Genomic DNA, 26,505 nt, shown 5'->3' on the forward strand with positions numbered 1-26,505 from the left:
AGGCCGCCGCCGGCCTAGGCCCGAGCCGCGGGCTCCAGTAGGCCCTGAAGGCCGAGCCCGGGGCAGAGCTGTGGAGAAAGCTGTCCTGAAGCACCGCTGGGCGGCCAGGGCCGCGCGACCAGGGCCGCGCGACCCAGCGGGTGGCTCGAGAACAAGGCGAGAAAGGTTCGCCGCGTTGCCATGACGATCTCAGAATTCGGTGCGCGTCGCCGAACCTTCGCTGAGCGAGGCGCTGAGCAGCTCCGGAGCGAGCCCGGCCGCCGGCGCTTTGGCGGGACTGAGCTCCGCGGGCGTGAGGAATCCCTGCGCCTTTGCGGATGAGGAGGTCCCTGTAGGGCTCCGGACCGAATACGTTCTTGTCAGGTTTGGGGCGTGAGGAGGTTCCTGTCAGTTTGAGAGGCGTGAAGAGATTCTCCCTTCGTCCAGAGAGAGTGCGTGCTGCCGCCTCCCGCTCCCTTTGGCGCTGAGAACCTGGCCCACCGCAGGACGCTCCAAGGCCAGGCGAAGATGGCCTCGGGACCGGTGTATTGCCTCTGTCGGCTTCCTTACGATGTCACCCGCTTCATGATCCAGTGTGACATGTGCCAGGACTGGTTTCATGGCAGTTGTGTTGGTGTTGAAGAGGAGAAGGCTGATGACATTGACCTCTACCACTGCCCCAATTGTGAGGTCTTACATGGGCCCTCCATCATGAAAAAACGCTGTGTATCTTCAAAAGGCCATGATACACACAAGGGGAAGCCAGTGAAGACGGGAAGCCCTGCGTTCATTGGAGAGCTTCGGAGTAGGACCTTTGACAGCTCAGATGAAGTGATTCTGAAGCCCACTGGAAGTCAGCTGAGCGTGGAATTCCTGGAAGAGAATAGCTTCAGTGTGCCCATCCTAGTCTTGAAGAAGGATGGATTGGGGATGACGCTGCCCTCACCATCATTCACTGTGAGGGATGTGGAACACTATGTTGGTTCTGACAAAGAGATTGATGTGATTGATGTGACCCGCCAGGCCAACTGCAAGATGAAGCTTGGTGATTTTGTGAAATATTATTATAGCGGGAAGAGGGAGAAAGTCCTCAATGTCATTAGTTTGGAATTCTCTGATACCAGGCTTTCTAACCTTGTGGAGACACCCAAGATTGTTCGGAAGCTCTCATGGGTGGAGAACTTGTGGCCAGAGGAGTGTATCTTTGAGAGGCCCAATGTGCAGAAGTACTGCCTCATGAGCGTGCAGGATAGCTATACCGACTTTCACATTGACTTTGGTGGCAGCTCGGTCTGGTACCATGTGCTCAAGGGTGAGAAGATCTTCTACCTGATCCGCCCAACAAATGCCAACCTGACTCTCTTTGAGTGCTGGAGCAGCTCCTCTAACCAGAATGAGATGTTCTTTGGGGACCAGGTGGACAAGTGCTACAAGTGTTCTGTGAAGCAAGGACAGACACTTTTCATTCCTGCAGGATGGATCCATGCTGTGCTGACCCCCGTGGACTGCCTTGTCTTTGGAGGGAACTTCTTACACAGCCTTAACATTGAAATGCAGCTCAAAGTCTATGAGATTGAGAAGCGGTTGAGCACAGCAGACCTCTTCAAGTTCCCCAACTTTGAGACCATCTGTTGGTATGTGGGAAAGCATATCCTGGACATCTTTCGAGGTTTGCGAGAAAACAGGAGACACCCTGCCTCCTACCTGGTCCATGGTGGTAAAGCCCTGAACTTGGCCTTTAGAGCCTGGACAAGGAAAGAAGCTCTGCCAGACCACGAGGATGAGATCCCGGAGACAGTGAGGACCGTACGGCTCATTAAAGATCTGGCTAGGGAGATTCGCCTGGTGGAAGATATCTTCCGACAGAACGTTGGGAAGACAAGCAATATCTTTGGGCTGCAGAGGATCTTCCCAGCCGGCTCCATTCCCTTAACCAGGCCAGCCCATTCCACTTCAGTATCCATGTCCAGGCTGTCACTGCCCTCCAAAAGTGGTTCAAAGAAGAAAGGCCTGAAGCCCAAGGAATTCTTCAAGAAGGCAGAGCGAAAGGGCAAGGAGAGCTCAGCCTTGGGGCCTGCTGGCCAGTTGAGCTATAATCTCATGGACACATACAGTCATCAGGCACTGAAGACAGGCTGTTCCCAGAAAGCAAAGTTCAACATCACTGGTACCTGCTTGAATGACTCAGATGATGACTCGCCAGACTTGGACCTTGATGGGAATGAGGTCCGGCTGGCCCTGTTGACGTCTAATGGCAGTGCCAAGAGGGTAAAGAGCTTATCCAAGTCTCGGCGAGCCAAGATCGCAAAGAAGGTAGACAAGGCTAGGCTGGTGGCAGAACAGGTGATGGAGGATGAATTTGACTTGGATTCAGATGATGAACTGCAGACTGATGAGAGACTGGGAAAGGAGAAGGCGACTCTGATAATAAGACCAAAATTTCCCCGAAAGTTGCCCCGTGCGAAGCCTTGCTCTGACCCCAACCGAGTTCGTGAACCAGGAGAAGTTGAGTTTGACATTGAGGAGGACTATACAGCAGGTGAGGACATGGTAGAAGGGGTCGAAGGCAAGCTTGGAAATGGGAGTGGAGCTGGTGGAACTCTTGATCTGCTCAAGGCCAGCAGGCAGGTGGGGGGACCTGACTATGCTGCCCTCACCGAGGCCCCTGCCTCTCCCAGCACTCAGGAGGCCATCCAGGGCATGCTGTGCATGGCCAACCCGCAGTCCTCATCATCCTCGCCAGCTACCTCCAGCCTGCAGGCCTGGTGGACCGGGGGGCAGGACCGAAGCAGTGGGAGTTCCAGCAGTGGGCTGGGCACAGCATCTAGCAGTCCTGCTTCCCAGCGCATCCCAGGGAAGTGGCCCATCAAGCGGCCATCATACTGGGGAACCGAGAGCAAGGAGGAGGAGGAGAACGCCAGTCTCAATGAACAGGACAGCTTGGGAGCATGCTTCAAGGATGCAGAGTATATTTACCCTTCCCTGGAGTCTGACGATGATGACCCTGCTTTGAAATCTCGACCCAAGAAAAAGAAGAATTCAGATGATGCTCCATGGAGTCCTAAAGCCCGTGTGACCCCAACTCTACCAAAGCAGGACTGTCCTGTGCGTGAGGGCACCCGGGTAGCTTCCATTGAGACAGGCTTGGCTGCAGCAGCTGCAAAGTTGGCCCCGCAGGAGCTACAGAAGGCCCCAAAGAAGAAATATATCAAGAAGAAGCCTTTGTTGAAGGAGGTAGAACAGCCTCGCCCTCAAGAGCCTAATCTCAGCGTGGCAGTACCAGCCCCAACTCTGGCCACTACACCCCAACTTCTCACCTCCTCCTCACCCCTGCCTCCGCCTGAGCCTAAACAAGAGGCCCTCTCAGGAAGTCTTGCTGACCATGAGTGTACTGCTCGTCCCAATGCCTTTGGCATGGCCCAGGCAAACCGCAGCACCACACCCATGGCCCCTGGTGTCTTCTTGGCCCAGCGGCGCCCTTCAGTTGGCTCCCAGAGCAATCAAGCAGGACCAGGAAAGCGTCCCAACAAGGGCCTGGCTACAGCAAAGCAGAGACTCGGCCGTATCCTGAAAATCCACAGAAATGGCAAAGTGCTTCTGTGATCCCCTTTGTGTCCTGCCCCTCACCCCTTCACCCCCATTGCCTTCTCTGTTGTCAATTCTCAGGGCACTCCTGGATCCTACCTGCCCCGGACAAGGTGCTGAGGCGCATTGTCCTGCTTTCTTGGAACTGACCAAAGGCATGGACTCTCCCACGGGCCCCTTCACCTACTCCCTCAACTCCCTTCCCTGCTTCCACTGGAGCATCCTGCCTTCCTTTTCCATATCTCTGAGTAGCCAGTAAATGGGAGAGGTTTCCAGCTGACTAGAGCCCTCTTTTCTGCTGCCCCAATCCATTTCCCTTTCACCAGCTTTGTCTGCCCTTTACTGTCATCCCCACTTAAAGCTGGAAAGCAGGATGAGGAGAGGCATGAGGAGAGCCTGGGCCCCTCGGTATTTCCCTGGTCATGAAGTGGGAGGCCCAGTGCTGAACACTTTCTGCGGCTCCAGCCCTGTCTCCAGAAGCCTGCCCACCTCTGCCCATTCTCCTGCCTCCTCTTAGCCCAATGGATGTGTCCCACTCAAGACTCGTTCCTGGGAGAAGCCTCTGGCCTCTGCCGCCTCTTGCCAAATGCTTCATGGAAATAAAGAGGAGGGCCCAGAGTCTTCGTACTGCCCCACCGTGGGCCATTTCCAGAGTGGCCTAGAAAGGCCATGGGCTGACTTCATTCATCCTTGGGAAGGAGAGAGATTCCTGTCACTTCTCAAGGTGGGGAGAGGACCAACACCCAAGACTTTGACCGAGACTTTGTAGCCCATTGGAGGAAAGAACTTTTGGGTGGCTACAGATGAAGCCACCTCTCCCAGGGTGAGCTCCAGGGATTTGCCTAGAGTTTGAGGTGCTACAGAACATTATCCACATAGCTTTGGCTGGGCTCCAGGAGGCAAAGACCATCTCCCAAACGCCTTGAAAGCATCTGCCACTGAAGCAGATAGCCCTTGCTCTACAGCCTGATCCCTTCACCCGTACCACAGAGCACAGCCTGGACCTTCTGGAGAGGATGTGGCAGGACAGCTCACCCCAGGTTCTCCATCAGGAGCCTCCCTGCTTCTCTCCCCACCTTGAGGTCTTGGTCTGAAGAAGACTTCAGAACTCACATCTTCACTCCTGGACCTTTACACTCCCAGATGTCAGGTGGACGCTCAAGCAGAGTGCTGATGTGGGGGGAGCCCGAGCCTAGGAGCGGAGATGCCCACCTGTAAAGGAGCAGATCATCTGAACCTCCCACCCCCTCTTCCCTTTGTGAGTGTTTCTGTTGTCCAGAGAGTGCCCACCCCCTCCCTCCCACTCCCCCAGCTCCCTCCACCTCCACCTGTCTTGCCTCCCTGGTGACCTGGACTGGATGGAGAACGTCTCCCTCTGTCCACCTCGGCACTGCCCAAGTGGAGGGCTTCATTGTCTTCTACCCCCCACTTTAACTTCACCTCAGTTTTCCCAGTGCTTCTGGGGAACTTAACAGCTACCGTGCAGGCCACAGGGAATATGTGAGGCTTCCCTGGTCGTCTTCGTGTCTCCAGTTTGTCTTTCTTTTCTCCACAGCCCGACATTTACTCTCCTTCCTTGGAATCAGGGGTCCCTTAGCCCCATATCCTTTTCCTATCTTGGGGGCCCCAGGGGCCGAGCAGTCCTCCATCTATACACACCAAAGGCAAAAAGCCTGGCTACCTCCCCCTTAGCACGTGAGGTTCCCACTCCCCTCCCCTCTGTTTCTGCCCAGCTTTGCTTTTCTTGGGGATTTCAAAGCAACAGAGGGTAGTGAGGGGAGGGAAGGAGGGCAGCCTGTGTCCCTGTGTAGGCAACTGCCTGACTAGGCCCTGACTGCTGTAACCAAGACCAGGACCCCAGCCCTTCTGCCCATTAACACCCCCCTCCCCTTGATCTTTCAAAGGCAGCTAATTGCTAGCATATCCCCCCTGGTTCCAGGCCTCTTTCCCTTCTGTTTCTTCATTAAAAGTTTTGTGGAGCTGAAACCCAACCTCCATTTGACTGGGTTTCTGATTAATTTAGTTGGGCTCTCAGAGCTGGCTGTTTGTTGTTTTGTGTTTTAAATGAAAAGCAAGTTTACCCTCAGATTTACGCTTTTCCAAAGAGGCTAGTGTGCCGTTTCTTTCTTTTTTTTTTTTTTTTTTTTTTAATGTTTCAGGTTCTAAGTGAAGTGAGTTGGGGAGGGGTTGGGAGTGGTTGTAACCAAGGTTTAGAACATGATGAGAGAGTTACCTCTGGTCTCCAATCCCCAGCACAGAGCTGGGGCTTGGATAGGGGGCAGGGAGAGAGGATTTCTATTCACCTTTAATATATTTTTACAAAAAGGCAATTTAAAAACAAGCCCACCGCTTCTGTACGTGTCTAAATATATTTTTAGAAGTGGGTAGGATTGTGAATTTCTGATGCAGGGCCTTTTTATAAACAGGTTAGAATAGCATCATACAGACTTCTCTGTTGGGTTTTTTTCCCCTGTTTTTTTCTTATGTTGTGTTACTAATGTAATTTATATATATGTTTTTAGATCCTCCCTTGCCTATAGAGATAAAAGTGATTTATCTTGGCAAAAATTAAAAAAATGAGGGAAAGTAATTATTTTTACAATCTGATCCTAAATGTTAAAGAAGCACCCTATTCTTAAAGGCTGGCCCCATCATTTGCAAATTAATGCACTGCTGAAGATGCAAACTATCTATATAACTGCTCTCAAATTTCATTCAAATTAATCGGAAGTCCTTTTAAATGTCTTTGAGAATTGCTTCAAGTGGCAAAAATCAGAAAATCTACCCATGGGTCACATCAGCTAATTGCTATTTACTTCTCCACTAGTCATTCTTTCAGCCTAGTCTGCAAGTGCACAAAACTGAAACAACTCTCCGGATGACAAATGCCAGTCAAACCAGTTATTTAGCGTCATGTCATTTTAAAGGACCCGTTGGTTTCCTGAATATTTTTTAACAAGTCAGAATGATGATGTAATGGATTGATTCCAGATGTAACTTGTTAAAATTATTCTATCAGTAAGTTGTACCTGCCATATGCTCCCTCCCAGTTGGTATTGGGGAGCCAATAGGGGAATAAGGATAGACTAGTGTGAAGAGAATAGAGGGTGACAGTCAGTGTATGTGTTTGTACAAGCACACTGTTTAGGACAGATACCTGACAATGTGTAAAGCTAAGTGTTGGAAAAAGAAGCATGTTCTACTATTCTTACCAACTAACTTACTCAAGGAAATTCCCTTGGCAGCAAACTGGGGGGAAAGAGGAGAATAAATGTGAGACCATATATAGGAAAATAATGTTTGGTAAAATGTAGGTGCTAATCAAATGTGTGTCACTGTTAGAGAGAGGCTAGTCTGTGGAAATGAAACCACAGGGTAAGATATCAAACTAAGCAAACTTATGTGTTTAACAGGGTATTAAATCTTTCATTAAAGTGGTTTGATGGTGGCTTTCTTTTTCTCGAAATGCAAGAATTAGTGTGCCATTTTCCTCTTGCAATTATTAGTAAGGTTCAGATTAAAGATACATATTTCTTTCCAAGAATCTCTCCAAATTGCCCTAAGCAAGGGATTCTAAATGTATGTTCCAACAGAATATATAGTTTTTAAGATCTTCTAAATAAACATATTCATAAGATGACTACTTAAATTTCAAGTGCAAGTTGGTAAATTGTCTTTAAGAGAAATGTTTAATCAAAGCATTATTTTCTAGACTGGCACTATAAAAAGTTTTACTAAAGGTCAAAACTTCCAGTCCCAAGTAATTATATCGTCAAGAAAAGAAAAAAAAGTAAATGAGCAGACACTAGCTAGGCTTTTAAAAATATATATTTTGAAAGTCTTTATACATATATATGTATAAAAAAATATATTTTTAAAGAGTTGTCCTAGGATTTCTGCTTGGGACGGCAATGTCACACACCCTCAGCTGCTATAAAGCTGGGGTGACCATTTCAGTTTATTATCTTATTATACTTATATCTTATTATTACTTATTATAGGACAGTTGGAGCCCAACTACAGTGGTCTTTACCTTCACTTCGCTTCAGCCACTCACTTCAGAGGCTGTGCTCAGAATACAGAGCTGCTCCACCTCTGAACTCTGAAGCCTGAATATCCCTCTTCCCGACTAGTACCTTTCACTGTCCCCTTTTTTACTCCTCTTACACGTGTTTTTTCCCTTCAACAGGGCTTCCGTTTTCTTCATTTCCAACCAGTCTTTTGTCTCTCTACGCCTTGTCTCTTCTTTTCTTCTAACCTGTGTATACCCTTGATTCCTTTGCATCCCTCTCCTTCGTCACCATTTGCCCAAAAAAGTTCTAACACAGGATCAATATAATCATGACCGTTCTTTTCTCCTACATTCAGTCAGATGAGCACTGAAGGAGAAAAATAATAACTAGCACTTAACAAACACTTTGCTACATGCAGCACCATTCTAAGTGCTTTGCATGTATGAACTCATTTTATCCTCACTAGCCATAGGGAGATTTTTGCCCATTGTACACACAAGAAAATGGTTTCACAAGGGTTAAGTAACTTGTACAAAGTATTACATCAAATAGAAGACACCGTCGATTGTAGACATCTCATTATCTGATAAAAGCAAAAGAAAAGATTGCAATTCTGATTGTAAGGTGCTTTCATTTGATAGATAAAACCTGATTTCAGTGGTGTTCAATGTGAAAATTTCCATCTAAGAATCCATCAAATATGACACATGAGGGAGATATGGTGCAAGCCCAGGCAGTTTGGAGCTTCATCCATATGCTATTCTGCCCCATAAAAACCAAACAAGCATGCAAAATGGTCTGTTACCAATTCATGGTCTCAAATTTTGCCTGGGCCTTTAGTACTTCCTTTAGTCTCTTTCTCTCCCTTCTCTTATCTCCTCTCTTCTTTCTCTTCTTTTCAAAGATTATTCAAAGCCTTTTCACTCTCCTTAAATTCCTTACTTAATACCTCCTCTCATTCACTTTTTGTGAATGACTACGGACCTTAGTTCATTAAGAAACTGAGACCATTGGTCACCATCTATCTCAACTTCTGCTCTCCAGCCAACATACCATACACAGATGTATCCATATCCAGAGGGAGCCTTTCTTTCTCCTTGTTCAGAGAGCAAAGCTATCCCTTCTGTGTAATGCTGACTTCCTTATTCCCTTATCCCTGTTGCTTCTATGTCTTCTGAGGTTGTTAGTTATCCTTCTGTCTTGAATTTAAACTCCTCCCTGTCTGTTGGTTTCTCTCCCTCAGCTTGTAAACATGACAAAGACCCAACCTCTAACCTCCTGTTCCAATTCTTCTCCCTCTTCTTTGCTAAACTTCATAGAAAGTGCTTCTCAGGGGCTGTCTGCATTTCCTGGCTTTCCATTTCTGCCTCAGCTCACCATTTCTCCCCCAACACTCAGTCAAAATTGTTCTTAATAAGCAATTTGGTGACGTACTATTTTTTAGAGCCAATGGAAAATTCTTTGTCTTCATTTTATGGACTCCCTTTTCTGAATCTGTGTGCTGTGGTTTATTTCTTCCCCCTGTGAAAATCTTTATCTCAGTGGTTTGCAAGGCACCACATTCTCCTGGTTCCTCTTAACTCTACTTTTTAATCACTTAGATATTGGCATTTCCCAGATTCAATCCTTAGGTTACTATTGTACCCACTTTACATACTTTCCTATGACGTTTTTAACTATTGCCCACAGGTTGACAAAATCCCGAATTTAGACTTCTTTCTTGAGTGCTATGTATGTGTTTATCTTTAGTCCCCCCCTCTTCCTTGACTATTCAGCTTCCCCTTTGGATGTCAGTCATCTCAAGCTTAACGTGTTGAAAGCAAATTCTGTTTTTTATTAGTTTCAGGTGTACAACATGGCGATTCAAAATTTTATCTATTGTAGTCTGTTTGAAGTTATTATAAAATATTGGTTATATTCCCTATGCTGTACAATATATCCTTGTAGAAAAGCATATTCTTGAGTTCCCTTTCCCAAACCTATTCCTCAAACCATTGCTCCTCTCTCAGCTGATGGTTCCAAGCCTCCATTTGCTTAGCCCCCCAAACTTGAAGTAATCTTGAATTTTTCTCTTTTTCTTGCACAACATATCCAGTCTATCAATAAATCCTGTCCTTTCTACCATCAAAATAGATTCAGAATCTGATCACTTTCACCAACTCTACTGCTACCACCCTTATCTAAGCCACTATTCCATCTCCTCGGGATTATTGCAGTAGCTCCTAACTGGACTCCCTGCCTCTGCCCTTGCTCCCCTCTAGTCTGTGCTCTACTGAGCAACCAGAGTGGATTTCTGACCACCTTTCTGACCCAATACCCAGAAAACACTCTTATTACACCACGTATGTTTCAAGGCAATTATGCTTCCCCTATGCTCTACCTGGAGCCTTCTCTCACATACGTATGCATGACTCACTCTTTCACATTAATAAATCTTTACTTAAATATCTCTTCCTCAGGAAGGACTTCTCAGTATTCCATATAAAATAGCTCTTCCCCCATTATCCTTTCCTAGTCCCACTTTACTTTTTCTTGGTGATCCTTTGTTTTTTTCTTACCATAACTGACACATTACACATATACTTTACCACAGGCTTCAGAATTATAAACACTCATTATTGACTCGTAACACTATTTGTTTAGTTAATTAACTAGTTGTGTGTTTGTTTTTGATACACAGCTGTAAACTCATCATTTAACACAGAAACTAGAGTCACAAATCATTATACATATATAATTTTAAATTAAAATATAAATTTTCTTCTCCCACCCCCACTACAGTGTAAGCTCCATGAGTACAGGGACTTTGTTTTATTCCTTCTGTGTGCACAGCATCTAGAATAGTGCCTGACACACAGACACTTGAAAATAAAGTGAGCACTGCATATTTATATACCAATATTTTCAAGGGTAATGTAACTTTCAACATGTCTAAAACCAGAATTAAATCCCCACATCTTTACCTCTGTTCTCCTTTCTCTCTCTGCACTCCTTCCCTTGACTTCCCTTCTTCCTATCACTTGACTTGTTTCCCCAGAAGCACAGGACTGCTTGGAGGCTCCCTCCCTGCCTTTGATCATGCTAACTTCTCTGCCTGAAGGAGACCATTCCCCCACCATGGCTCCAGGAAAACTGTATAACTTTTTCTTCAAGAAGGTCACCAGTCACCTCCTCAAACACACTGTCTCTGCCCCCTCTTTCCCCTTTCCCTTTCTCAGGGTTCTCCCACACCAATCTCTATCCCTTGTGCTCACACACTATGCTTCTGTAATTCTCTTCTCCAAGAGGCTGAGAGCTCCTTGAAGTTCAGGAAGCAAGTTGAAGCCCTCATTTATGATCTTTTCCCACTTCCTCAGAAGATAAATAGAAGCAGACATGAGTATGTTCAGTTCACAGATTGAGAAACTGATTTCAGAGGAAGAGAAAAAGCCCAGAACCCCTAGGAATCCTCTCGAGATCTCTTGCTTTCTACCGCTTGGGTAGAGGGAATGTTCCTCGTGTCTTTGGTAAACCTTGCTATAAGCCTGGGTTCCTCCCTGTGCCCCTCTGGAAGGTAACCATGGATACTGTTGAGCTGGCACAAAAGCCTTCAGTTAGTGGAGGCTACCAGTGGTTTTCAGGATGCTTAGAGGGTTTTGAGGTGAGGGGGCAAAACCTGGAAACCGTGGCAAAGGTAAGACTTTTGCCTCAGGCTCTTGGTCTGGGTGTATTTCAGTTCGGGTGGGCCCTAATTCTCAGCAGAGCCCCGAAAAGGTGACAGGCCTGACTAGGATGTTAACTAGCTTTGAGCTGAGAACCAAAGAGAATCCCAGACGTCTCCTCTTCTTGGAAAGCAGGAACCCCTCTGTGAAATCTTGAGCAGTGGGCTGACGCAAGCAATACGAGCAGCAGCTCGGGCTCCTGGGGTGATCCAAGCCACAGAGCCTGGAGATAATGGGGTCTCCTGTCCCCAGTCAAGGGGAGCTTCCAGTGGTGCCTTGTCCCTACCCACATTCTTGCCTCAAGGGTGTGTTTCTTTTTGGAGCCCAGGACCACAGGCAGGCAGGAGAAATTCACACCCAGGATGTCACTGGAATGCACCTTAATTTCCTTACTGACCGCTGTGAGGGCACCCACGTGCATTCTCCGACCCTAGGAGTCCTGAGTCTTCCCTGCTATCACTTTATTCTCAAACAAGGAACGTCTGGAGCGTAGAGATCTAGGGAGCCCCACTTGCTCCTTGAAGGGCGCGGGACTGGGCCCCAACTTTCCAATTCCTGGCCAGCAGTGTCACGCCTCCCAACCACACAAAGGCTCAGTTCCGCTGGTGGAGGCGGGGTAGGGGTCAGTGTCAATGAGGTGTGTGCGGCTAAGCCTCCTTGTTTTCTGAAAAGAAATCTTGAGGGGAGGGAGGGAAGAGGAGGGTGCAGTAGATGGACTTGGGGGCGAGAGGTGGCGGCCGTTTCTCGGCGTTTTGACGTAGACTTGAAGAGGCGCCGAGCACCCCCGCTGCTTAAGAAGAGGCACCGTAACCCTCAGGACGCTGAAGGTGGGGACCGTCGCTTGCTCAGGGAGCAGTGTGAACATTTGAGAGTCCGCCTGCCGATGCAGGGGATGTGTGTTCGTGCCCCGGTCCGGGAAGATCCCACGTGCCGCGGAGCGGCTGGGCCCGTGAGCCACGGCCGCTGAGCCTGCGCGTCCGGAACCTGTGCTCCGCAACGGGAGAGGCCACAACAGTGAGAGGCCCGCCTACTGCAAAAAACAAACAAACAAACAAAAACCTCTTACTTCCATGACTATAACCATAGCTATACTATTTTGGGCTGAAACTGAAATTGTAAGCATTCAGCATCTCAGATACAAGAGATGAGAACAACACCCCCATACTGATTAGGAGCCGAATATTGATTTGTCAGCAGAGTAGCTATTTATTAATAACATCATGGTAGCTCTCTGCAGAGAAATATTATTCCTGAGCCATTATGACCTAAGGTGGAACACAAGAAAGGTGGTAACTGTTCTTGAGTCTCAAAACTACATTTTCAATGCCACGCAGAGGGATAAGATGCTTAAGGCATTTTATCAGGCATTTGGTATTTTGAGAAAGGCGAGTTGAACCTAAGAAATAAAAGGAGCCAATCCAAGTAGAAACTCGTGGTTACAGGTAATCAAGATGGCTCTCTACTTCACTGAGTTCTCAGAAAGTTGTATAACCTCTCCTTTCTTGGTGATGTGTTGCCTGGAGCCACATTTCATTAGTTATGGTTAGAAACAAAGAACTAATTTTTTCTTTATTAAAGTTAAAAAACACTCCGAGAAAGCCTTGTACTCAAATATTTATATGGACCAAACACTCAGATGAAAGGAGCAAAATGTAGACATTCAGTCCATTTTTGCTTTGTTCTCAGGGTCTATACCGACTAGGTAGCTGCCCATATGAAATAAAAAGCCTTTGACTTTTTACAGACAAATGAACTACAGATGAATGTTTGTGGAAGAAAGCCTTTGACTATCAAAGTCTGTAGGATTTCCAGTTAGTTACCCAGAAAGGCAAACAATTCATTATGTCCACAAATCACATATCACTTATGTTAGCAGACTATTACAAATATTTTGTGACATAAATCATCTCTCTGTTTGGGTGACTTTCCTGCAATAATTTGAGAGTTAGCTAAATAGCTTTGCAATTAGTTTGGTTAAAAAGCTTTATATATATTTACTTTTATTATAGTGAAAGAGAAGGATAAGTATTGAATTCCTTGCACAAAAAAAGTGATTGCTATCTAAAACTGAACTTCTTACACAAAAAGTGGTTGACAGGTAAAAATCATGTTGACATCTTGCTTTGGAAACAAGAGATTTTGTTTCTACCATGGAAAAATTAAGCCCTGAAAGCATCCCTAGCGGAATAATCCCAACCCCTCATAATGCTGTTCTTCCTCTTTTATAGATTCTCTGAGGGCCTGAGGACGCATTAACCTTTCCATTCAATGTGAGAGAGACTGTTCTATACAATGTGTTAAATGGGGCTAACCCTTGTTCTGGGAACCATTTCAGAGAAAGGGAGAAGCGTGGTATCAGAAACCTACTGACATCCTGGTTCTGGACACTGGTTGAACTACGGCGATTTAGAAATGAAGTGGGTCATACTTGTAAATATGAGTTTTCAAAAGTGGTGAGAGATAGCGTCTGGGTCTATTAGCAGATGAGCATGACTTTAACATTTCGTTTGCTTGGATTCTCTCCCGTGGTCTAAGGTTTTCTGTCTGAAACATTTGTAACTGGGGAAGGTAAGGTAGGGCTTCAACAGTCTTTACAACCAGCAGGACACTAGAGCGTTTCCAGACCGGCTGGGCATTCAATAAATTGTTTAATGCAAATGCTTCCAGTGTATGGTTTGTTGCTTGATCTTTCTGGTCTTGAACTGGATCGATGCAATGGTTGTATAATAGATCTTTTGGACAGTTCTCTCACTTATGCCTGTTACCTAGTGAGGAAGAGGTATTGAACTGGAAACTCAAGAAATCTGTTCCAAAATCAAATTTCTTTTTCTGCTGGTGATGACCACCTATGTTCGGTATCAAGGGCAGATGTCATGTTTGAGAGCAGAGGGGGTCAATTTTCTGATAGCAGCTCTGGATCAGGCTTACAAGCTGAAAAAAACCACAAACTTCTATATGAGAACTTGTAATCTTCTCACTAAGATTTAATCAATGACTTTGCGGATGTTGCACATTTGTTGGAGTCTAGATATTTTCTTACATGATTATTAATTCAAAGCCATGTGTAAATGGATGCCCCAAGATGTGTGTTAGGTATGAAACTTCATCAAAATATGGGATCCCAAGATAGGATGGATATACCTATACATACATACAAACATAGATATGTGTATATATATTTGAATATGTAATATGCTCTTCTAAATCTATGCCTATAAAAATTATGTATACGTTTAAATTCCCCTAGGATATCACCCTCAGATATGTCAGAAGCATGGGGCCTGTTAAAAGAAATGTACTCTGCTTCAGGAGCTGCTGGTCATGACAGGAGGGGTGGTCACCTCAATTTCTGAAGGTTTTTAAGGAAGGGGTGAGGGGAGGGTTAAAAAGGAGCCTGATTGCAGAGTGGCTGAATGGTGAAGCAGTGTGTGCTCTCCACATATTTTAGTAGGTTTCAGTAGCTTCAGATACGTGTGACTAATGACACTTGAATTTGGTCGATACAAGTCAATTTTATAAGCATAAGGGGCTGCAGTTTTGTTCTAATGAGTACTGATGCAATCTCAAAGCTTGCATGGATTGAAGATCGTAAAAAGTTAGAAGTCATTTGTGCTTTAAAGCAATGTTTTTCCCCCTCAGTCTCTATTATAATACATGATTTTATTTCCTTCATTTCACTTTTGCTCTTTTAAATTATCTTGTTTATTGATTTGTTTACTTAAATATTGTTAGTCTTTTCCAGTAGAATATAAGTTCTAAAGAGCGAAGACTTAGCTTATTATGTTCATTGATGTATATCCCCCATGCCTATAACAGTAAATGTCACAGTTGTGTGTGTGTGTGTGTGTGTGTGTGTAATATAGAACAAATGAATTGCTTTGGCTTGGGCATCTGTGTCAGTACATTTCAATGTCTTGTTCTTTGCCTGTCTTCATCTGCTGTGTTCCTCATTATTTGGGGATTCATCGTGGTTTAAATCATATCTTGATAATCTCTCATTTCACCCAGTAGAGGACATGCTTTGAAATACCGAGTACTGGGTCATTTCAAGAACCTCCTCTATGCTCAGGAAGATGCAGTGGATGGACCCTCCTATCTCTCTGTCCTGACCTCACTCCAGAGAAGAACAGGGATGAGACTGGTGATAAAAGAGAATAGTGACTGTTGTCATCCTTAGAGGGACTAGATTTCAGGGTAGGGTGTGGTATGCTTGTGATTTCCTTCCTTGTTTTATTAGCACTGATTAAACGACTAGGTGGTCTAATAGAAGACATCCTAAATAACCAAAAACTTCTACTATTTTTGGTGAGTGAATTTTTGCGTCATTTGTTTTCTATATGGAATGAAACCATGAGTTTAAAGGTCTTTTCTAAAATAACTTCCATAGATGATATGGACTTATAAATTTTTTTTACTTGAAATTTAAGTAAACAGAAAGGGATTAAGCGTAATCCTTTTTTCTTTTCTTTCTTTTTTTTTTTGCGGTACGAGGGCCTCTCACTGCTGTGGCCTCTCCCGTTGCGGACCACACGCTCTGGACCCGCAGGCTCAGCAGCCATGGCTCATGGGCCCAGCAGCTCCGCTGCATGTGGGATCTTCCCGGACCGGGACAGGAACCCGTGTCCCCTGCATCGGCAGGCGGATTCTCAATCACTGCGCCACCAGGGAAGCCCAATCCTTTCTTCTTGATATAATCCGTTGGCCTTTTGTATGCAACTATGTATTTATTTATTCAACTACTTATTTATTTAAAATCCTATAAAAATATCTATGTATCTACTACTCAGTGTGATAATTAGAGCATTGACAGGAGTTAACATTACCTGGGAAACTTTTCCATCTTATCCATTGGACTCTTCACTCTTCCCTTCTAATGTAATTACTACCTTGACTCCTATAATAATCATTTCATTGCCATTTGAAAGCATACCTAGTTTTATCTTTTTACATATTTCTAATACACATGTTTGGTTTTAGTTATTTTAACTTTATAAAAAGGGTATTGAAATTTTATATATAATCTTAGGAGACTCATTTTTTTCTTCTCCATATTATATGTATAACACCATACATGGTGTTCCAACTAGCTGTACTTCATTTTAACTCCTGTGATAACCAATTGGGTGAACATACTACAGCTTATTTATTTAGTTATTCCCTACTTTTTTGGCATTGGAATAGTTTCTGGGTATTTTCCATACGAATGGTATCTCTGTAAACATTCTTATATATATATATATTTATTAGTGGACAAGTGAAAGAATTTCTCTGGTGTTTATACTGAGGGGTGTAATTGCTTACTCCTGGGGTATATCAATGTTTAAGTCCTTTCTACAGTGATTGTACCACTTTTAATTCTTAATTTCAATAATTTTCTAAACTCCAGGATTTCAAGACATTTTTTCAATTAATAGATTATTACCACAAATCGTAGAATAATAAATTGGTAAAGCAGAAAAGAATTTTGAGATTATCCATTTGGACCCATTTAATTTGCAGAGAACATTGATATGTAGGAGAGTTGAAATTATTTGCTCAAAGTTCTAGAAAGAAGGGGCTTTCAGATCTATCACCAAGTAGATTATGCAGCCATCATTGTATCCTTTATTTTAACATCTTTATTAGAGTATAATTGCTTTACAATGGTGTATCAGTTTCTGCTTTATAACAAAGTGAACCAGTTATACATATACATATGTTCCCATATCTCTTCCCTCTTGCGTCTCCCTCCCTCCCACCCTCCCCATCCCACCCCTCTAGGTGGTCACAAAGCACCGAGCTGATCTCCCTGTGCTATGCGGTTGCTTCCCACTAACTATCTATTTCACGTTTGGTAGTGCATCATTGTATTCTTACCAGCATTTTCTGTTTCTCAAGTGTGCAATGTTTGGTGAATAATATGAAAACTTCTGTTTTTAAGGTAAAGAAGTTAAGATCTAAGAAAATAAAGATAAACAGCAGTGGAGTTATGCCAATTTAGCGTTAAAGTTGAATTTATTCAATGCACCGTTTTCCATCAGGTCACATTGCCTTATGGGATTGACTTTGGTGATTGCTTCCCCAATAGCCATTCCCAACTCCCTGGACAAAGTACTTTACTGTCTTACACTGGAGCTCTTTCGCTCAGACTTACTTGTATCTATAAATGACCATGTAACATCTTTGTAGTCCACGAATTAAGCCTTAGTCCACTGATGAAGGTCATAGAAATGCTTTTATTTTCTTGATTAAAAAATAGCCCATGTGTGGGGACTTCCCTGGTGGCACAGTGGTTAAGAATCCGCCTGCCAATGCAGGGGACACTGGTTCGAGCCCTGGCCTGGGAAGGTCCCACATGCCGTGGAATAGGTAAGCCCGTGTGTGACAACTTCTGAACCTGTGCTCTAGAGCCTGCGAGCCACAACTACTGAGCCTGCGTGCCACAGCTACTGAAGCCTGCATGCCTAGAGCCTGTGCTCCACAACAAGAGAAGCTACTGCAATGAGAGGCCTGTGCACCGCAATGAAGAGTAGCGCCCGCTCGCCGCAACTAGAGAAAGCCCGTGTGCAGCAACAAAGACCCAGCACAGCCTAAATAAATAAATGAATAAACTAACACATAAATTAATTAATAGAAAAATATAACAGATGTGGCTGGGCTGAAACAACCCTTTCACCTACTTCCTGCCTTGAATGTAGATGTAATGTTTGGAGCTGCGGCAACTAACCTGTGAGTCCAAGGAAACGTTAAGGGAATCATAGAAACATGGGCCTGATATCCTTGGGCCACTGAACTAACATCAGCAGCCACATGTTTCCAGGTTTCTTATTAGGTAAGAAAAATAAACCCCTTTTCATTTAAGCTCAAATATATATATATATATATATCTGTATATATCTGTATGTACATATATATGTATATATATGTATATACATATATACTTAGGTTTTCTTTTACTGGTAGCTTAATGAATTCTTAGTTAATACACCATGTTACAAAAAATGATCTCAAACTAGATTTCGAATGTTTCCCTTTTTCCAACGACTGAACATGAAAATCCGGTCACTGGATGAGCAATGTCTTTTCCCTCAGGGGAAATGATTTTATACTTTTATGCTTAACTTCTACTTTTAGATTATAGTCTTTTAATCAAAAACCCCATTTCAGAGGATGTGTCCATAATCACATCAAAGCAATATTTCCATTCAGCAAAAGCATGATTTAAAAAAAAAGGGGAGGGGACCAAATAAAGAAAAAAAAAGAAAACTCTAAATTGGCTGACGGACATTTTGATTTCTTTTTCCAGACATGAAAAAGAAATTTCATCAGTGCAAAGTTGACTAATGACACTCACTACTCCAGCCTCGGGTTCAAAATGAGACTATTCTCATAAATAAATTCAAGCAATATTAATTAAGAAGTTATATGTGTGTTGGGCTCTAAAGCTGAGAGTAGTCAGACATGATTCCCTGTCTGAAAGAGCTTGCTGCTGTTTAGGGTAGGAGGGGGATGGGGAGGAGAGACAGATAAGCATACAAAACAAATAGAATATAGTAAGCATATAATGGAAGTATGCACAAAATTGTTTAGGAATCTAGAGCAGAGTAGACTAACTCCCCTAGACACACACAAGTCAAGGAAAAGTTTCTCATCCCAGGAGTCCTTCTCATACTGTAAGATGTTTTATGCCTTCAACATATAGGTCTATGTCCTTATTTGTCCTTTCACAGATGTTTTCTTCTTGGCAGAAGTCCTTAAGTGTCAGTGGACCTCTGGCTTTCTGAGCTGTAAATCCCTCTGCTCCACCTATTATGTTGAAGTAGAGATTATATGTTGTTTTTTGATATATGTTGTTTTTTTCCGTCATAACTGAAGCCTTAGGGGAAAAAACTTCCTCTTGCTAAAAGCTTAGATCTTGTCATTGTTGCCGTGGTATGTAAAACAAATAGAAAACAAATCACTTGTAGTCTCCTTTGGAAATGAGTAGCCCAAAAGATGGGACAATTCTGAAAAGCCAGTACTTACAGTAGTCACTCTTAAAGTGCTGGGGTTATTGCAAAGACATACACTCGTCTCTTGACAAAGCCACAGGAATCCCTATGGGCTTTGCAACCTACTGGAAAGAATGGGCAAAAGATGAATGTATCTTGAGAAGTACCCTAGAAAGGAACCACCACTAAACGTGTTATCATAACCATAGTATTTTCACTTGTATAAGTAGGAAAAGTATGAATGAACCATTCTTGTATTCCCGAGTAGCTTTCCTTTTCTGCACATTTTAGAATCAATGTCCAATATCATCTGACTACTTACTTCAACTTGCCCTTATGAATTTGATGACACTTAAAGACTGACTAATCCATTTATCCCAATGGGCATTCCAGGCAATTGTCCTTGTTTATTGCCATCTTCAAATGATGGAAAAGCATTAAAAAAAAGGAGAGAGATTGACTACTCTGAATTGCCCATCACCGCCACCGGGCTTCTCCCGGTGATTTTTCGGGCTGTTTTGCTCCAACCGGGCCGCCGGTTCATCTCCTTCCTCGTTGGTTTGCTCGCGGCGATCTCCTGCCGGCCCAGCGACGCCGCCGCTTGCCTGTTCGTCAGGCGGCCGCCGGCCTAGGCCCGAGCCGCGGGCTCCAGTAGGCCCTGACGGCCGGGCCCGGGGCAGAGCTGTGGAGAAAGCTGTCCTGAAGCACCGCTGGGCGGCCAGGGCCGCGCGACCCAGCGGGTGGCTCGAGAACAAGGCGAGAAAGGTTCGCCGCGTTGCCATGACGATCTCAGAATTCGGTGCGCGTCGCCGAACCTTCGCTGAGCGAGGCGCTGAGCAGCTCCGGAGCGAGCCCGGCCGCCGGCGCTTTGGCGGGACTGAGCTCCGCGGGCGTGAGGAATCCCTGCGCCTTTGCGGATGAGGAGGTCCCTGTAGGGCTCCGGACCGAATACGTTCTTGTCAGGTTTGGGGCGTGAGAAGGTTCCTGTCAGTTTGAGAGGCGTGAAGAGATTCTCCCTTCGTCCAGAGAGAGTGCGTGCTGCCGCCTCCCGCTCCCTTTGGCGCTGAGAACCTGGCCCACCGCAGGACGCTCCAAGGCCAGGCGAAGATGGCCTCGGGACCGGTGTATTGCCTCTGTCGGCTTCCTTACGATGTCACCCGCTTCATGATCCAGTGTGACATGTGCCAGGACTGGTTTCATGGCAGTTGTGTTGGTGTTGAAGAGGAGAAGGCTGATGACATTGACCTCTACCACTGCCCCAATTGTGAGGTCTTACATGGGCCCTCCATCATGAAAAAACGCTGTGTATCTTCAAAAGGCCATGATACACACAAGGGGAAGCCAGTGAAGACGGGAAGCCCTGCGTTCATTGGAGAGCTTCGGAGTAGGACCTTTGACAGCTCAGATGAAGTGATTCTGAAGCCCACTGGAAGTCAGCTGAGCGTGGAATTCCTGGAAGAGAATAGCTTCAGTGTGCCCATCCTGGTCTTGAAGAAGGATGGATTGGGGATGACGCTGCCCTCACCATCATTCACTGTGAGGGATGTGGAACACTATGTTGGTTCTGACAAAGAGATTGATGTGATTGATGTGACCCGCCAGGCCAACTGCAAGATGAAGCTTGGTGATTTTGTGAAATATTATTATAGCGGGAAGAGGGAGAAAGTCCTCAATGTCATTAGTTTGGAATTCTCTGATACCAGGCTTTCTAACCTTGTGGAGACACCCAAGATTGTTCGGAAGCTCTCATGGGTGGAGAACTTGTGGCCAGAGGAGTGTATCTTTGAGAGGCCCAATGTGCAGAAGTACTGCCTCATGAGCGTGCGGGATAGCTATACCGACTTTCACATTGACTTTGGTGGCAGCTCGGTCTGGTACCATGTGCTCAAGGGTGAGAAGATCTTCTACCTGATCCGCCCAACAAATGCCAACCTGACTCTCTTTGAGTGCTGGAGCAGCTCCTCTAACCAGAATGAGATGTTCTTTGGGGACCAGGTGGACAAGTGCTACAAGTGTTCTGTGAAGCAAGGACAGACACTTTTCATTCCTGCAGGATGGATCCATGCTGTGCTGACCCCCGTGGACTGCCTTGTCTTTGGAGGGAACTTCTTACACAGCCTTAACATTGAAATGCAGCTCAAAGTCTATGAGATTGAGAAGCGGTTGAGCACAGCAGACCTCTTCAAGTTCCCCAACTTTGAGACCATCTGTTGGTATGTGGGAAAGCATATCCTGGACATCTTTCGAGGTTTGCGAGAAAACAGGAGACACCCTGCCTCCTACCTGGTCCATGGTGGTAAAGCCCTGAACTTGGCCTTTAGAGCCTGGACAAGGAAAGAAGCTCTGCCAGACCACGAGGATGAGATCCCGGAGACAGTGAGGACCGTACGGCTCATTAAAGATCTGGCTAGGGAGATTCGCCTGGTGGAAGATATCTTCCGACAGAACGTTGGGAAGACAAGCAATATCTTTGGGCTGCAGAGGATCTTCCCAGCCGGCTCCATTCCCTTAACCAGGCCAGCCCATTCCACTTCAGTATCCATGTCCAGGCTGTCACTGCCCTCCAAAAGTGGTTCAAAGAAGAAAGGCCTGAAGCCCAAGGAATTCTTCAAGAAGGCAGAGCGAAAGGGCAAGGAGAGCTCAGCCTTGGGGCCTGCTGGCCAGTTGAGCTATAATCCCATGGACACATACAGTCATCAGGCACTGAAGACAGGCTGTTCCCAGAAAGCAAAGTTCAACATCACTGGTACCTGCTTGAATGACTCAGATGATGACTCGCCAGACTTGGACCTTGATGGGAATGAGGTCCGGCTGGCCCTGTTGACGTCTAATGGCAGTGCCAAGAGGGTAAAGAGCTTATCCAAGTCTCGGCGAGCCAAGATCGCAAAGAAGGTAGACAAGGCTAGGCTGGTGGCAGAACAGGTGATGGAGGATGAATTTGACTTGGATTCAGATGATGAACTGCAGACTGATGAGAGACTGGGAAAGGAGAAGGCGACTCTGATAATAAGACCAAAATTTCCCCGAAAGTTGCCCCGTGCGAAGCCTTGCTCAGACCCCAACCGAGTTCGTGAACCAGGAGAAGTTGAGTTTGACATTGAGGAGGACTATACAGCAGGTGAGGACATGGTAGAAGGGGTCGAAGGCAAGCTTGGAAATGGGAGTGGAGCTGGTGGAACTCTTGATCTGCTCAAGGCCAGCAGGCAGGTGGGGGGACCTGACTATGCTGCCCTCACCGAGGCCCCTGCCTCTCCCAGCACTCAGGAGGCCATCCAGGGCATGCTGTGCATGGCCAACCCGCAGTCCTCATCATCCTCGCCAGCTACCTCCAGCCTGCAGGCCTGGTGGACCGGGGGGCAGGACCGAAGCAGTGGGAGTTCCAGCAGTGGGCTGGGCACAGCATCTAGCAGTCCTGCTTCCCAGCGCATCCCAGGGAAGTGGCCCATCAAGCGGCCATCATACTGGGGAACCGAGAGCAAGGAGGAGGAGGAGAACGCCAGTCTCAATGAACAGGACAGCTTGGGAGCATGCTTCAAGGATGCAGAGTATATTTACCCTTCCCTGGAGTCTGACGATGATGACCCTGCTTTGAAATCTCGACCCAAGAAAAAGAAGAATTCAGATGATGCTCCATGGAGTCCTAAAGCCCGTGTGACCCCAACTCTACCAAAGCAGGACTGTCCTGTGCGTGAGGGCACCCGGGTAGCTTCCATTGAGACAGGCTTGGCTGCAGCAGCTGCAAAGTTGGCCCCGCAGGAGCTACAGAAGGCCCCAAAGAAGAAATATATCAAGAAGAAGCCTTTGTTGAAGGAGGTAGAACAGCCTCGCCCTCAAGAGCCTAATCTCAGCGTGGCAGTACCAGCCCCAACTCTGGCCACTACACCCCAACTTCTCACCTCCTCCTCACCCCTGCCTCCGCCTGAGCCTAAACAAGAGGCCCTCTCAGGAAGTCTTGCTGACCATGAGTGTACTGCTCGTCCCAATGCCTTTGGCATGGCCCAGGCAAACCGCAGCACCACACCCATGGCCCCTGGTGTCTTCTTGGCCCAGCGGCGCCCTTCAGTTGGCTCCCAGAGCAATCAAGCAGGACCAGGAAAGCGTCCCAACAAGGGCCTGGCTACAGCAAAGCAGAGACTCGGCCGTATCCTGAAAATCCACAGAAATGGCAAAGTGCTTCTGTGATCCCCTTTGTGTCCTGCCCCTCACCCCTTCACCCCCATTGCCTTCTCCGTTGTCAATTCTCAGGGCACTCCTGGATCCTACCTGCCCCGGACAAGGTGCTGAGGCGCATTGTCCTGCTTTCTTGGAACTGACCAAAGGCATGGACTCTCCCATGGGCCCCTTCACCTACTCCCTCAACTCCCTTCCCTGCTTCCACTGGAGCATCCTGCCTTCCTTTTCCATATCTCTGAGTAGCCAGTAAATGGGAGAGGTTTCCAGCTGACTAGAGCCCTCTTTTCTGCTGCCCCAATCCATTTCCCTTTCACCAGCTTTGTCTGCCCTTTACTGTCATCCCCACTTAAAGCTGGAAAGCAGGATGAGGAGAGGCATGAGGAGAGCCTGGGCCCCTCGGTATTTCCCTGGTCATGAAGTGGGAGGCCCAGTGCTGAACACTTTCTGCGGCTCCAGCCCTGTCTCCAGAAGCCTGCCCACCTCTGCCCATTCTCCTGCCTCCTCTTAGCCCAATGGATGTGTCCCACTCAAGACTCGTTCCTGGGAGAAGCCTCTGGCCTCTGCCGCCTCTTGCCAAATGCTTCATGGAAATAAAGAGGAGGGCCCAGAGTCTTCGTACTGCCCCACCGTGGGCCATTTCCAGAGTGGCCTAGAAAGGCCATGGGCTGACTTCATTCATCCTTGGGAAGGAGAGAGATTCCTGTCACTTCTCAAGGTGGGGAGAGGACCAACACCCAAGACTTTGACCGAGACTTTGTAGCCCATTGGAGGAAAGAACCTTTGGGTGGCTACAGATGAAGCCACCTCTCCCAGGGTGAGCTCCAGGGATTTGCCTAGAGTTTGAGGTGCTACAGAACATTATCCACATAGCTTTGGCTGGGCTCCAGGAGGCAAAGACCATCTCCCAAACGCCTTGAAAGCATCTGCCACTGAAGCAGATAGCCCTTGCTCTACGGCCTGATCCCTTCACCCGTACCACAGAGCACAGCCTGGACCTTCTGGAGAGGATGTGGCAGGACAGCTCACCCCAGGTTCTCCATCAGGAGCCTCCCTGCTTCTCTCCCCACCTTGAGGTCTTGGTCTGAAGAAGACTTCAGAACTCACATCTTCACTCCTGGACCTTTACACTCCCAGATGTCAGGTGGACGCTCAAGCAGAGTGCTGATGTGGGGGGAGCCCGAGCCTAGGAGCGGAGATGCCCACCTGTAAAGGAGCAGATCATCTGAACCTCCCACCCCCTCTTCCCTTTGTGAGTGTTTCTGTTGTCCAGAGAGTGCCCACCCCCTCCCTCCCCCTCCCCCAGCTCCCTCCACCTCCACCTGTCTTGCCTCCCTGGTGACCTGGACTGGATGGAGAACGTCTCCCTCTGTCCATCTCGGCACTGCCCAAGTGGAGGGCTTCATTGTCTTCTACCCCCCACTTTAACTTCACCTCAGTTTTCCCAGTGCTTCTGGGGAACTTAACAGCTACCGTGCAGGCCACAGGGAATATGTGAGGCTTCCCTGGTCGTCTTCGTGTCTCCAGTTTGTCTTTCTTTTCTCCACAGCCCGACATTTACTCTCCTTCCTTGGAATCAGGGGTCCCTTAGCCCCATATCCTTTTCCTATCTTGGGGGCCCCAGGGGCCGAGCAGTCCTCCATCTATACACACCAAAGGCAAAAAGCCTGGCTACCTCCCCCTTAGCACGTGAGGTTCCCACTCCCCTCCCCTCTGTTTCTGCCCAGCTTTGCTTTTCTTGGGGATTTCAAAGCAACAGAGGGTAGTGAGGGGAGGGAAGGAGGGCAGCCTGTGTCCCTGTGTAGGCAACTGCCTGACTAGGCCCTGACTGCTGTAACCAAGACCAGGACCCCAGCCCTTCTGCCCATTAACACCCCCCTCCCCTTGATCTTTCAAAGGCAGCTAATTGCTAGCATATCCCCCCTGGTTCCAGGCCTCTTTCCCTTCTGTTTCTTCATTAAAAGTTTTGTGGAGCTGAAACCCAACCTCCATTTGACTGGGTTTCTGATTAATTTAGTTGGGCTCTCAGAGCTGGCTGTTTGTTGTTTTGTGTTTTAAATGAAAAGCAAGTTTACCCTCAGATTTACGCTTTTCCAAAGAGGCTAGTGTGCCGTTTCTTTCTTTTTTTTTTTTTTTTTTTTTTAATGTTTCAGGTTCTAAGTGAAGTGAGTTGGGGAGGGGTTGGGAGTGGTTGTAACCAAGGTTTAGAACATGATGAGAGAGTTACCTCTGGTCTCCAATCCCCAGCACAGAGCTGGGGCTTGGATAGGGGGCAGGGAGAGAGGATTTCTATTCACCTTTAATATATTTTTACAAAAAGGCAATTTAAAAACAAGCCCACCGCTTCTGTACGTGTCTAAATATATTTTTAGAAGTGGGTAGGATTGTGAATTTCTGATGCAGGGCCTTTTTATAAACAGGTTAGAATAGCATCATACAGACTTCTCTGTTGGGTTTTTTTCCCCTGTTTTTTTCTTATGTTGTGTTACTAATGTAATTTATATATATGTTTTTAGATCCTCCCTTGCCTATAGAGATAAAAGTGATTTATCTTGGCAAAAATTAAAAAAATGAGGGAAAGTAATTATTTTTACAATCTGATCCTAAATGTTAAAGAAGCACCCTATTCTTAAAGGCTGGCCCCATCATTTGCAAATTAATGCACTGCTGAAGATGCAAACTATCTATATAACTGCTCTCAAATTTCATTCAAATTAATCGGAAGTCCTTTTAAATGTCTTTGAGAATTGCTTCAAGTGGCAAAAATCAGAAAATCTACCCATGGGTCACATCAGCTAATTGCTATTTACTTCTCCACTAGTCATTCTTTCAGCCTAGTCTGCAAGTGCACAAAACTGAAACAACTCTCCGGATGACAAATGCCAGTCAAACCAGTTATTTAGCGTCATGTCATTTTAAAGGACCCGTTGGTTTCCTGAATATTTTTTAACAAGTCAGAATGATGATGTAATGGATTGATTCCAGATGTAACTTGTTAAAATTATTCTATCAGTAAGTTGTACCTGCCATATGCTCCCTCCCAGTTGGTATTGGGGAGCCAATAGGGGAATAAGGATAGACTAGTGT

The 26,505-nt window shown here is 46.1% G+C and overlaps 1 protein-coding gene and 1 pseudogene across 2 annotated transcripts; both read left to right on the forward strand.

Annotated features, from left to right (window-relative positions):
* Positions 1–361: 361 nt before the first annotated feature.
* Positions 362–3,582, forward strand: LOC308621862 (histone lysine demethylase PHF8-like; the record flags this gene model as incomplete). Its single annotated transcript, XM_081242655.1, has 1 exon — positions 362–3,582. Exon 1 carries the CDS (start codon positions 508–510, stop codon positions 3,580–3,582), a length of 3,075 nt encoding a protein of 1,024 aa, XP_081098781.1. The 5' UTR covers positions 362–507.
* Positions 3,583–20,274: 16,692 nt separating this feature from the next.
* LOC308621424 (histone lysine demethylase PHF8-like) lies at positions 20,275–25,064 on the forward strand (annotated as a pseudogene). The gene is made up of 2 exons: positions 20,275–23,426; positions 24,403–25,064. The product of its transcript is annotated as a histone lysine demethylase PHF8-like (transcript).
* The last annotated feature ends 1,441 nt before the right edge of the window (positions 25,065–26,505 follow it).

The sequence above is a fragment of the Mesoplodon bidens genome (assembly GCF_964165515.1).
Source record: "Mesoplodon bidens genome assembly, chromosome: 8".
Classification (NCBI taxonomy): Eukaryota; Metazoa; Chordata; class Mammalia; order Artiodactyla; family Ziphiidae; genus Mesoplodon; species Mesoplodon bidens.